Source organism: Penaeus chinensis, chromosome 7, assembly GCF_019202785.1.
Source record: "Penaeus chinensis breed Huanghai No. 1 chromosome 7, ASM1920278v2, whole genome shotgun sequence".
NCBI classification, from domain to species: Eukaryota; Metazoa; Arthropoda; class Malacostraca; order Decapoda; family Penaeidae; genus Penaeus; species Penaeus chinensis.
The window spans coordinates 1,725,677-1,740,676 of NC_061825.1; the positions used below are offsets into that span (position 1 = coordinate 1,725,677).

A 15,000-nucleotide genomic window follows, 5' to 3' on the forward strand; every position below is an offset into this window, starting at 1 on the left:
ATATTTATTGTATTTAAGCTTGTTTTACCCCATAATTTCCCTGAAGTAATTCATGCCCTCCCCTACTACTGGGCTTATCAAATCAAGGCTGTTGCCTGAATATGGAATTCCACCAATTAAAAATGGTATACATCTGTAGTATACCCTTAATTGTCACTGATTATCATCAAATAAACTCGAAATACATTTTTAGAAATAATTACCCTGCCATTTCCCAAGGAATCACTGTCCTTCTTGTCACGGTTCTTGTTGCTTAGCACCAACATAAACTGGTAATACTGAATAATTAAGAATAATGCTCTGATAGCAAAACCGGTGCATTTTAAAACGTGGACATACTCTAAACACAATACTAGGCCTCCCTTGCAATTACTCTAGCATACTTCACACGCTCCCTACCTTCCACAGCGAGTAATGATGCTATTATGCAAAAGGTGGTCCTCACTGGCTAAACTCATAACAAATAAGCACTCTGACAGCACCACCATATTAAGAATTAGCAACTCCTACCCCAAAATAACATAAATATCTACATTTATGTAAAAAATTCTCAAAAGCGCCAACATCCAGAAATGTCCTCACCACACAACACACACTCATACTTCCCATCACCGATCAAAATACGGGACCACAGTGACACTACAGAGAGAAGAAGGCAGATCACAAAGAGAAAACTAAGCCCTAATCTGAGTCAAACCCAGCAACGAAAAAGGAAAAAAATTAAACAACCTGGTAGTCCTTGACGACCTCGCTCAGAGACGGGTACCGCTCGCTGATCCACTTAAAAAATTTCGGTACACCCATTTTGACACTCTTTTCGGTCTCCTGAGTGAGTGGCAGTTGTTCTGGAGGTTACAGCTCGCGTCCTCCCTGGCTGAAGACCCACAATCCAGCCGAGTTTCACCTTGTATAAACGCTTCTCGTCAAAAGTTGTGCAATGTTTTGGTTCCTTCTCTCAGCTGAGTGCGAACCGGGCCGATGGTTCTCTCTCGGATATTTTTAGCCATCATTTACTCGTTATTATTATCATTAATCACTATTCAGTCCTCTTATTAACCATGTTTGGCTGTTAATATTATTATTCATATCATCTAATATTTTCAACCATTATTTTCTCTGTTATAGTTATCATTAATCATTATTCATTCTTCTTATTAAAAAAAATAACTGTTTATATTATTATTAATATCACCCGATATTTTCAACCATTATTTTCTGCTATTGTTATCATTGATCATTATTCATTCTTCTTATTTAAAATTAAACTGTTCATATTACTATCAACATTATCCGATATGTTTAACCCTTATTTACATTTATTATTATCATTAATCATTATTCATTCTTCCTATATCACTCATTTTAATTGTTTATCTTATCATTAAAAGCATTCAGAAATTCCTAATACTGTTAATTTTTTTTTTTTTTATCTAATACTGTATCTTATTATCGTTATCATTCCCATTGATATCATTATTAAGCACTTGTTTTTATTCATTATCTATCATATTTTACCAGCGATTAGATAGTTAGCTCATGTATCTGAGGGAATAATGCCAATATTTACTTACGTATTTCTTTATAATTGCTATCACTGTTATTATCATTATTATCTTCACTACTGTTATCATTAGCGTAATAATCATTTCCATTGTAATCTATCACTATATTTTTTGTTGTCTTTAGCATAACTGTTATCACTATTATTAGCATTATTTTTATCTTTATTATTATTATCATTATTATTATTATCATTAACATTCTTATTATAGTTATCATTATTTTTGTTATTACTGATATTCTTATTCTTATTATTATGTTATTATTTTTTATATTACTATCATTGTCAACATTATTTTGTTATCATTAACACTATAATTATGATTATCATTATTACTATTACTATTATTATTACTATCACTATTATCATTATCATTATTGTTATTATCGTTATTATCATTACTATTAATATTATCATTATTTTCATCATTATTATTATTATCATTATTGTTACTACTGTTACTATCATTATTACCATGGCAATCATCATTATTTTCATCACAATAATTTATCATTATTGTCATTATCATTATGAGTGGTATTATGATCATGATTTTCGTTATGATTGACATTATTATTTTCATTATTTATATTACTGTTCTTATTATTGTTTTTTTCCATCATCATTATTATTATTGTTATCATCATTATCCTAATCATTATTTTTATCATTATCATTATTATTATTGTTATAATCATCATCATTATTATTATCATACCATCATTGTTATTACTATTATTACCATTAATATGATTATTGTGATATGATAATGATCATTAATATAATCTATATTACTATCATAATGATTATCATCTTTACTATTATTACTATCATTTATATTATCACTATCATTATCATCACATCATAAGTAGTAATTCTATTATTACTATTATCATTATCATTATCAACATTAGTGAACATATCATCGTCATAATTAATATCATTATAATCATCATTATTATAAATGTTATCATTTTTGGTACTGATAATGTTATTATTGTTGCTATGGGCAGGAAGGGCTGAGGGAGGGCATGCCATGGACACGCCGGTCAGGAGTTTCTGGCACAGATCCAGGGCTTACTGCAGGTGGCGTCCCAGGCCGTTATAACCAATATGAAGGCTCAGGTATTCGTACAATGCAGGTGCAGTTGCAGGCCTTGAAGGGCGAGACTGACGTCTTGCAGAGCGAACTCTGTATCGTTCAGCATGTCCTACGCAGCATGCTTGGGTGAATGCCCTCCTTGTTAGGTGACAAGGCCTTACACCTCAATACTAAACAAGCATTCATATCTGTGGTTGGTATCACAGTGGAAATTATACTTTTGACTATGGACCAGCAAGGGACTCACACCTCAGCAGTGTCGTCAGCGTTGTTCCTTCTGCACTGGCGCTCTCGGTCGAGTCACTTCATTGCCTACAACAGTAGAGTTGTTTAGAGCTGTGGGCTACTACCCTCCATCCTAAACAAATGACCATCCTGGCGAGACCCTGACATCCTTTGAGGAGACACCAAGGCCTGTAACGCCTTACGTGAGACGCCGAAGACCAAGACAGCGATAATAATAATGCCTTGATAATGCCTACAATCTCTACGTCTCTCCCAACATGCCGCCCCGCCTCCAGACAGCGGCCGCTCTCAAGCAGGGGCGCTGTTCTGTTCTGTTCTTGGCCTGATCTCCCATCGTTCTGCTCACCCATGAGAATGAGTGTTTAGTTGGAGCCCGAGTACAAAATATGAGATATCATTCCTACTCCGGAGTACTACGGAACACCTGCGTCCACTCTCACACACTCATTGTCACAGCAGGTTCACGAACCCAGTTTCCGACGACGTTCCATTGTTCCAGTCTGGTCGAGAAACCAGCCACGACGTTGCCCCGAGCTCCAGACACTGTTGGTTTGTGTGTAACTCGTCGAAGGAGACGCTATGGCAAACCCGTGCATCCTCTCCATTTGGTCGCCGAACTCTTAAAAGCATAATGACCCGGAACCCAGAGCAAAGAGCAACATTCTAAAAACAACGACGACTAAGGACTGCATAACAAATGAGGACTGCTGAAGCCTAGGGTGTTAGATCACAGCATCTTTCAAGATTCAAATTCACACAGTTCTGAAGAAGGCATGGAAAAAAGGTGCAGCATACCTCACCACACGGGAATTTAGCCTGTTTTCCGGAATTATCGATTCATGTCACAGCTGCTGTCTTTACTTTACCCTTCTTTCCTACCTAAATTCGCAAAATAAATTTTAGAAACTCCTAAAGTTATCCTTTATTATAATCGGGAATATGTAAATATAACAAATATATTCATATTACTACAGTACTACCACTATTAGATGGAACTGTGAGCAAAGAAAAGAACCTGGAGGCCTTTACTTTGCTTATTCTATTGCTGCTGACATCTCAAACAGTTAAGATACTACGGCTGATCAGCCCAATGATCATTCCGATTCATGAATGGAACTACCATTATCATCATCATCATTTGGGAGCTAACGCCGGCAGGGGCGCATAGTCGCATCCACCCTTTGTTTCCACCTACGAGGATCCCTCATTGCGAGCCGCCAGGCAGGGGCCCGGCCCATCTCTAGCTCCTCACAACAGGTTTGATCGATCTGCCCAAGCTACGACTTTCTCGGTCGTCCCACAGGCCTCCTCCACCCAGGGTTGTCTCGGACAGAGACAACCTGGTGGGCAGTGTCATCCTGCGGGAATCGAGCCAACTGGCCGTATAGACTGAGTTGGCGATCACGGATTGTGCAAGTAACAGGTCCTGTACCGGTCTCACGGTGCAGCCGTTGGTTGGACACATGGTCTCGCCAACTGTACCCCATGATCCAGTGCAAGGATCTGTTACAAAAGGCATCAAGACGAGATTCCAAATCACAAGACCGTGTTCATATAATAAAATTGGTAGTATTAGGGCTTTGAAAACACGAAGCTTGGTCCTTCTGCACAGGTACCGGCATCTCCAAATACTCTTGTCGAGATATTTCATGACCCCTGCTGTCAGGCCAATCCGTCTACTGAATTCGTGGTCTGACAGCCCAGAGTCGTGAACTGTACTACCGAGGTATATAAAACTCTCTGTGACTTCGATGTTTTCACCGCAAGCACGTACCGACTACACAGGTTCTCCTAGTAGGCTCCCCAAATCCTTGATCTTGGTCTTGGTCCAAGAGACCTCTAGCCCTAGGGGCTTCGCTTCATTGCTAAATGCATCAAGAACCGACACTAGGGTTTCCAGAGATTCAGATAGAATGGCAACATCATCAGCAAAGTCAAGGTCTGTAACCTTGATATTGCCCAGAGTTGCTCCACAGTGACTTGGACAGTAGCTCTACCCAGTTTCCAATCCATGCAAGTTTTGAAAAGTGTTGGTGCAAGAACACAGCCTTGCCTCACACCTGAATTAACAGGGAAGAAGTACGACAGGCCCTCACCAGACTTTACAGCACTTTCAGTGCCTGTATAAAAAACTACCGTTATACTACTAAAAATAGAGGAACGGAAATAAGAAAGGATAAATGAGCATATAAAACAAAAGAATCGCTAGGAAATGCCAACCTTAAGACATCCTACTATCAATCCCAACAGACTCGGAGAACTTGACCCAGACAGTCAACAACCAAAGCATTCATATCCGCCAGTTCAAATCTCTTCGTGCTCAAAACCATATGATGTTTAACTTAGCGATATATTTGATTGTATAGGAATGCCTTTTGTGATCGATTTTATGAAAGTCGTTCAGGGAAGTTTAGCAGTGGGGAATAACAGTGCTCATTTATACTCTTATTTTTAAAAGTGTTAAATTAGTAGCGTTTGTTGCCCAACTACAAGGCGCATATAGAATGATACCTCTCAGGTAAATAAAAGATCCCTTAATCACTAAAGAAAGAGTGGAGAAATGTCTCTGCTTTACTAAAAAAGGTAACATGTAAAGAGGATCCATCTTATGAATTAATTTAGCAGTCTCTCGTACAACACCAGTGTACAAAATAACACCCTTACCTTTCAAAAACAGAGGCAACCTGCCACAACACTATACAAACAACTTATTCAAAAGCTCTGTTCATTCATATAACACTAAAATTCATTCTTTTGACTACCTTCGCTTTACATTATACTGGTGGCTTCCGAAGTTGTGGGGAGGATTTACCAATAATGCACCATATTTCAAATATTTAGCAATATAAAAGGAGTCTGAAATAAGCCTTAAAAATACATGGAATAAAAATAATCATAAAGCCTTACAAAAACGGACACGTGATATAGACAATGGAACGGAAAACAAGAAAAAGTAAAAGGTGTTCGTGTGTGAAAACGGGGAAACACGATGAGAAAAACAAAACAAAAGGTGGAGTATTCGAAGAGGAAGAGGCAAGAATAGGACAAGGTAAATTTGGAACAAGATGTAAGTAGTGCAGAGGCAGTGTTGCATACAGCTTAGTAGTGTAGATGTAGATGTAGAACAAAGATCAGTAGGGAGGGCAAGTCCGAAGACATGAGAATGTAGATTTATTCTCTTTAATATATAAACACTGAAGGAAAACGGCAGAGCACCGCCAACTTCAGTAACAACTCGTGACGTCAGGGTAACAGACGCCTCGAAATCGTACTTGTCTGCGAAATAACCTCCGTAAAGTCAGGGGATAATCATCCAGTCTCAAGAAAAGAATAACTGGCAACTCAACCCTAGAGTCTGGAGCACTCCGATTCGCCAACTCTCTCTTGAGAGAACAAAAGTTGTGTCGATCAGTTAAAAAAATGTCTCAAATATAGTAAATAAGTAAATATTCGCATATCGATGGAGTCCTCTCACACTCTACTATCCCCCCCCCCACACACACATATAATTTATGTCACGGACCTTTCCACCATAAAGTGGGGGGCGGGGGTCCGTGGCAAATTGAATTAACATCAAAGAGTGTAAACTCAGTAGAATAAAAAGGAGACTTGGTGTATCAGAGTACTCATGAGTCCTGTGAGTTGCCGATGTTATCTTTCCTGAGAAGGAATGTACTATATTCAGAGGTTTGAAATGATGTTCTCTATAAACATGCCTTTATTCCACGCAGCCGGGGATATATAATGCCCGTAATAGATATACCTTGTGAAATGTGTTTAAACAGAAATGGCTCCACAAATGCTCAGTCACTAAGGAGTCAGCTTTACCAGAACAAAATTTGAGACATTTATATCCATTAAGACTGCCCACTTATGTATTCATGTCAATAGTGAACATAACAGTATCGATTGTAGTAGCATAAAAAATCAGGTAAAGTTACGTAAGATCTAATTGACTCCTTGGTGGCTGAGCACTTGTGAAGCCATCTGTGTGCAACAAAATTCACAAACAGTACAGTGTATTAGACAATGGACCAATTGTTTTGTTTTTGCCTAGTTTCTGCATATATTCTGTTACGCTGTTTCCTGAGAATTTTCTTCTACTTAGGACAATTCTTGGGATTCTTTTCACACCCGAGAGAGATGTTAAAATAAATCTTGAGAATTTTTATAAATATCAACATGTATGATCTAACAGAAATATAATTACATGCGTAGTAATAACATCAATAATTCCTTAGCATATCAACTCCCTATAATTTTATCATTCTAAGAAGTAAAGGGAAAAAAACGCTGAGTTCAATGGTCGCTCATTGCCCCATTTTTTTACGACTGAGATAACCTACTTGTTTACTAAAACAAAAGACAGATGTTATCGTTGTTATTAGAGGTTTATCGTGCTAGTAGTAAATAGTTTCAAGCTGATAGTAAATGATCGCGAAGAAGGCTGGAGAAAAAAGAAATCTCTTAATGTCACATTTCCCTTATGTCTTTTACTATATTAAAGAAAAAGTGATGCTCATTTATCTTTCAAAGGCATATAGATATTCCTCTCTTGTTTGTTACTTAAGGTAGACAATATTCTTTTAATTGAGTGAATGAACCGGATCACATATGCATCCACTTCAGCCATAGTATAAGCTAAAATATTTTGGGGAAAAAGTTTACATATGTTAAAAGAAAAAAACTTGGAGCATCCAGTCCACGCTCCAGGTTTTGTTCTAGAAACTCTGAGCTAGCTATTGATTTTATAGACACCGTTATTGTGGATATCCTATAATTTCAAATGATGTAAATGTATTTTTAACAGACAGGCCTCGCTAGTCCAATAAACGGTGCTGCTGGCAGAGGGCTACCGCTACCGGCCTCCCTCTCGGGAAGTTGAGGTAGGATGTCGCTCCCATAATAAGGGTGACAATCGGGGGGAGTTACCGGGCAGAGTGACTGCCCTCCCTTTGCAGCAGGATGATTGATTACCACTGCTATCGTGGAAATTGAAGCGAGGTGAGAAGCCTGGAAGCAGCATGATAAGTATCAGTGGTTCCACATAATACTGGTCGGTTAGTGGCGATGGTCACCATCTTCAAGGAGAAGCCATAACCATCTCTAGCAGACCTTTGTCCTCCGTAGCCGAGGTTACTCCAGCTGATGAGCGTACAATGGCACTGAGACTGAAGCAGTATTCGGCTTTAGTCTCTTATTGCTGTGTACGCTCCTACTTGATCTAAAAGCGATGTTCTCTTCCAAACTTGCAATTGTGGCAGCTGTCCACAGTGAGATAGTTATATTGTTCTGGGTGGCTTCAGTGCGGTATCCAGATGATCGAGCTGGATGCGAGATGTCTGTCGGTCTCCAAGGCTCAGGAGCTGATTCAAGCAGCTATAATAGCCTCTTTCTATGGAACTTTTCTAGATCCCAGAGTGTGAGGATTACTGGCACTTGATACTAGTGCCTGTACCTGCATTACTGGGCATGGTTCAATGATATTGGTAATGTGACCAAAATGATTGACTAGAAACCTTTTAGGTCCACTTCAGTCCAATCTTCACCCAGGGTCTTCCACTTCGACAGATTAAGGGAGGGGAAGTGTGTCTGTAGGTTTGCCGAGGCTATTTCTGATCGTTTGGCAGCACTCAGCAACCAGCGGACTATGGAGTACTGTAGGATATCTTCAAGAGCAAAGTGCTTAATACAGCTCAGGAGTCCATTTGAGTCCACCCAAGGTCACAGCAAAATTTAATCTCGAGATTCAAGATTCACAAGTTTATTTGTCAATAACAGAATACACGGTGTAAATAATTACATAGTTCATGGCAATACTGTCTGCTGAACAAAGCTCTCTGACTGACACGATGCTAGATATAAAAAATACTAAATACAAGTATCCTAAGTGGAACATATAAAATGAACAGGTCAAAACATGTCTAAAATAGTGATTTTTTTCTTGTATATTTCCTGAAAAAAAAAATATAGATCCTAATCTTTTCAAGGAATTAAGAAGGGTATTACATCTGCAAAGGGCGTTACACAGAATGGATTTCTGAACCAATGCCGTCTGTCCTTGAACACATTCAGTTCTATTAAATATGGATTGAATATTCTTACATCATATGTTTGGATAGTGTAAGTACAAAATAATTCTCACCAATGTTTTTTGTGCTCTAATAATTGTTTTAATGTACACGCTCTAGGAGTTCCCTCGTAATGCCGAGCAGTACACCAACTTAGGTCATGCTAGAATACAGTAAGCTAAATGCATTTTAAGGCTTCTTTAGACAGATGTTTCCGACCTTTGAAAAAAATGCTCATAGTCCTGAAATAGACAAACTGAATGAATATGTTGTTTCCAAGTCAATTTCTCCTAAAAATTACTCCAAGTATCTTTGTAAAGTGTATTTTACAAAGCACTGCACTAGTTATTCGTAAGGGAGGTGCTGACAAAGACCTGAAATTTATTAAACTGGAATGTCATAAACTTTGTCTACTCAGCATTAAGAATTAGTTTATTTGCTAGCACCCATTTAGTGTTGTTATTAATTTTGGGTTTACGGTATCAATAAGTGATATTGGGAATTTATCTGCATGTATGTTTGTGTAATCCGCATATAAGACAAACTAGAAATTTAAAGTAGAATTTGGTATAATATTTATTACAAATAACATATAGCCAAGAATGCAACCTTGAAGTACCCCGGCTCTTGAGTTCTCATTGCAATGCAATGTTTGTTTTCTTTGGGTCATGTAGCTTTTTATTAAGTCTAAAGGCAGCCCAGTATTGAATAAATTATCAAACTAAATATGATGATTTGTCATGCCAAAGGCCTTGCAAAACCAAGGTAGACACCAGCTGCATGTTGATTATGACCAATAGCCATGTGTATGTATATATATATATATATATATATATATATATATATATATATAATTTGTAAACTCAATTAGCGACGTCTCTTTTAATAATCCCTTTTACAGCTAAACTGATGTTTGGAAATCTTGTGTAAGTCACACTGCATATTTTCAATAACTTATGTACGATAGAACAGATAATCCTCTTTGAATTCTGAAATTGGGTTGCTAATCCAAGCACTGAGATAACTTTTAACTTTTCAGGAAAAAATCCTTTTTGAAATAATATGTTAACGAGGTAAGTCAGAACAGCAATTGTAGAAAGTAATACAAGTTTTAATATCCTTCTTGGTATACAGTTTATTCCGGCCGCAATAGAGTTAAGTGCGTTACGTAATTTTCTATTTCATTCCGTGATAGGCGCTAGATACATAGAACAATTTGTAGGAGGCTGAATATATGTTCTGTAATTCTTATCTATTATAATTTCTTACACAGTATTGCCGATAATAAAAAAAATAGATGCTGGAAGTTTTACATATCTGACCATCTTCGGGGCACTCCAGATGCCGGGGTAATAAATTTGTTACGATCTGATGTTAAGTTGATATATTTCCACGTATTTCCATGACAACTGTTAACTTTATCTAAGTATTATTTTTTTCTCATTAGTTACGGCATCTCGGAGGAGACACTGGCTGGTGATTGGGAGTTGCATTGCTCTCTGACATGTAGGACAAGGACACTGTTGAGAAGGGACAAGGAACTTTATATCGTGAACTTTACTAAGGAGGATAAAGGCCATTACTTAATATATGATCGTCATCCTGCCTACGAAGACATGGGAAAGTCCGCTCATTAGAAGGACAGATCATCTCATATCATGTTAGGGTATTTGAGCAATGGCATGAGTACAGTTGTTTCAGGTGGACCCACCCAACAGTTAGCTTGGACGCGAGTGGTTTTGTGATGTGATCTACTCATCGGCGAGAAACCTCCTACTCTGAAATTTAGGAGCCGATCTCTAAGTTGAAAGGTGTCATATCTGCTATGCTGTTAAAGGCTGGTGGTGGCCCAGTGGCGAGAGGATTGCATGCTGTCTTGACTGCAATTATTATTGTTATTGTTATCGTTGTTATTGGTTGTTACTTTTATTATTATCGTATTATTGTTATTAACATTATTAAAATCACTGCTGTAGTCGATGCTGTTTTTTATCTTCACTATCTTTGTTATTATCATTGTTATTATCATTACTGTTATTATTATCATTATTGGTATCATTATTAGTGTTATCATTACTTTTATTATCATTATCAATATTTTTATCAATATGGTATCATTTTTATGAATATTGAAGGATCAACACGATTACCATTATCTAGTATATTATTTTCTTCTGTAATTATTAGTACTATCATCAGTAGTATGATTAATATGATCAATATCAATACTATTGTTGGTATCATTATTATCCTTGTTACATCTTATTAGTATTGTTATAATTGATATTACAGTAATTGTTATTATCATTGATTATTATTGTTATTGTTATTATTGGTATTATTATTATCAGTATTATCTTTATCACCATTGCTTTTCATTATCATCACTATTCTTGTTATATATTTCTCATTATTATACCTATTATTTATTTACTTATTTTGCTTCCTCTTCCTGCAACCAGAGTCGAGCCCGAACCAGAGGCTTGAGACGAAGCCGTTATTGATTATTCGATGAAAAGGATCTTCCGCAGGAGAGACGCTGATCCTGGCGTTGCGATCGTCTGCGATTCCCCCCCGACTGATGTCTCCAGGGAATTTAAGGAGGTTATTTTGTGTCTTTTTTTATTGCTCCAAGGGCTCGTACTTTTACTGGTATTTTGTGAGTTTTTAATGACCTCAATCCTGTTGTTATAGATTTATATACTTATGTTTCTGGTATGTTATTTTGTGCCTTTCTTTATTCTTCCAAGGGCTCTTTTGTTTACTCAGTTTTTAGTGACCTCATTCTTGTTGTTTATAAATCGTCATACTTTCTTTGGTTTCTAAAATGTTATTTTGTGTCTTTCTTTATTACTCCAAGGGCTCCCTAAATTTACTTGTATTGTGTCAGTTTTTAGTTTCCTCAGTCCTGTTATTCCCGTCTATAGATTTTTATAATTTCTTATATTTTCCGTTGTCTTGATGGAAACTTTATATCAGATGGAACTGAAGTCTCAATTATTAGCAGGCTATTTTTCCCCTTTTTTATCTTCCAGCACTGTTTGGTTTGTTTAGTGGTATGAGTCTGTCCGTTTGTATGTCCATGTTTGGGTAGTCAATTCTTTCCATAGTTAGTAACTTACTCTTTCATCAACTTTCTGTATTTCCTTTGTTCTCCATAAGTCACTACTGGCCATAAGTCACTACCGGCACAGTTATGGTGTTCAATGTTTCAATTTTATTAGCAGAGTTTGATTCCTTTTTAGTATCATTCTCACTCTTTCATGCTTCCATGCTTTATTCCTTCGGCTTCATATATTCCAAGATATTTATGCACATCCTCTTTTTCAAATTCTTTGATCAAACTGTCATCATTTAGTTTTACCCATATGCTGCTTTTTACTTACCACACAAAAATGTGGCTTTAGCTCATTTATCAAGTCCAAATTTAATCTTTATAGCGTTACTGAATCATTTCACCGTACTTATTGGCGCTTCGAGTTGTTTATTGTCCTTAGCGTATAACTGCAGGGGCATCTATATATAACATGATTAATTATTTGTCCTCTCAGTTTGTAACCATTTTTTTTCATTTAACATCACTGACAGCGGTACCAATGCTAAGCAAAATAACAGCGGCGGTAGAAAATCTCCTTGAAATATGCCACTATTTCTTTGTATAGTTCTTTTTTTCTGATGTTTTGCGTTTCTTCTTGCAAGATTTGTGTTGTTTGTCTATTTCTCTGTTGTTTTTCTTCAAAAAATTATCCACGTGTTCGATACAATTTCGAAAGACTTTTAGTAATTAGTCCAAGTTATTCGTTTTACATTCTTCCATTGTTGTTATTTTTGTTATTAGCTGATCTTTGTACCTATAACTGCCTCTCCTCCATCCCTTTCGTTCTTTTAGACGCGTTCTTATATCATTAGGACGGTCATATACTTTTGCCGTTATTATTTTGTACATTCTTAGTAGGCATGTTACTGTCATGTTCTTCTTGAGGTTTCTTTTGTTTTTGGTATGAAACATTCCGGACCTTATTCTGGATCTTTAATGGCCTTAGTAGGGTCTCCAAGGAAGGCTATTAGTAGTTTTCTAGATTATCCATCTCAGGTGACATCCTTTTTTTACATTTTACAGTTGTCTTCCACGTTTTTAATCCACTATGCTTCTTAGTGATGTTTCTGTTCTTCCTATATTTAACTTCAGACCTGAGGATGGAATCCACGTTGATCCACGTGACCACCGATGTGCCGCAAAACTTCATTATTTTCCCTGATAATGTTAGGGTGCTATGCGCCCATAGTGGGGGATTTGGTGCAAGTTTCCTTCGAGCACCCTGAGCAACATTTCAGGGACCCTCAATCCACCATTTGGGGATGGATCTGTAAGGGGTATACTTACACCCGCCCTTATTGTTAGTTTTATTATGTTAAGGAAAAGTCCAATATGCGAAGCTGAACCTCGCCCGGGCTATGCCCATGAGGGTAGCCCGGCCTGTGTCGACTAGTGCCGACTCACTAACGTGTGTCAGATGGTACTGACTCGGCTTAGTCCTTACCCGCCGTGGTGCCCAGCCACAGCAGTAACCTACAGGCGACAATTGCAACTTCTCGCGCCTGGGCGGGAGGCGAACCGCCGACCCCTTGAATGAGAGGCCGGCACGTTACCACTGTACTAGCTCGGAGACTATCATTATGCTGCTCATTTTATTGTGATTATTTTTTATAGTCATTGTTATCATGGCTGTTGTTATTCTTATAAAGTATTAACATTTTTATATTTATAATCATAATTGTAATTATGATTATTTCTATGATTTCGTATCATCGTGATCATTATCATCAGCATCGTCATTATTATAATTATTATTTCATTGTTATTATTTTCATTTTTATTAGTTTATCATCATTAGTATAATTATTAATACTATTATTATTAATATTATAATATACATTATATTGTAGCATTATTATTATAATGATTACCATTATTATTAGTATTGTTATTACTATTGTTATTGTTATTTATTGTTAATATTATTGTTATTTATTGTTATTATTGTTGTTATTTATTGTTGAAATTATTGTTATTGATTTCACTATTATTTTTTTTATTATGATAATTATCATTAATGATAAGAGTATCAATATCGTTGATTTTGATCTTATCATTTTATTTTGTTATTATTATCATGTTACAATAATGATGATAAATATAACAATGATAACAATGATAATGATTGCTATTGTAATAATTGTCATTATTATTATTGTCATTATTATTATTGTTGTTCATTATTATAGTTACCATTGTTATTATTAATATTGCTATTATTATCATTATTATTATCAATATTATTATTTTTTATTGCTATCATCATCATCTCCATCAACATTATTATTATTATCCGTATTGTTATTATTATTATTATAATTATTATTATTATAATTATTATTAATTATTATTATTATTATTATTATTATTATTGTTATTATTATTATTATCACCATCATCATCATCCTTATTATTATTATTATTATTATTATAATTTACAAAATTTTGTTATTATTATTATTGTGTTTATTTTGTTATTGTCATTATCATTATCTTTATCATCATTGTTACTATTGTTATTATTATTAATATCAATGTTATTATTGTTATTATTATTATTATTAATATAATCATTATTATTATCATTATCATAATGAAAGTAATAATTATTATTACTATTATCACTATCATTATTTATAATTTTATTATTATTATTACCATTATGATTATTGTGTATTATTATCATCATTATAATCTCTATTGTTATTATTGATGATAGTAGAGGTAGATTCAGTAATGATATTGTTATTATTATTATTGTTAATGTTGATATTATTTATCATTAACATTATTACTATTTTTCCTATTATTGTTATTGTTTTATCATTATTGTTATTATTATTATTGTTATTATTATCATTATTATTATTATTATTATTATTATTATTATTATTATTATTGTTATTATTGTTATTGTCATACA

At 35.5% G+C, this 15,000-nt stretch overlaps 1 protein-coding gene across 3 annotated transcripts in view; it reads right to left on the reverse strand.

The window, feature by feature from the left end:
• The window catches only part of LOC125027108 (5'-3' exoribonuclease 1-like), a 26,788-nt gene extending 25,832 nt beyond the window's left edge, over positions 1–956 (reverse strand). For all 3 annotated transcript variants that reach the window (XM_047615935.1, XM_047615936.1, XM_047615934.1), the window contains exon 1: positions 730–956. In XM_047615935.1, the coding sequence (XP_047471891.1) occupies positions 730–804 (75 nt within the window). In that variant the 5' untranslated portion in view covers positions 805–956. The remainder of the gene's footprint in view (positions 1–729) is intronic.
• Positions 957–15,000: the final 14,044 nt, after the last annotated feature.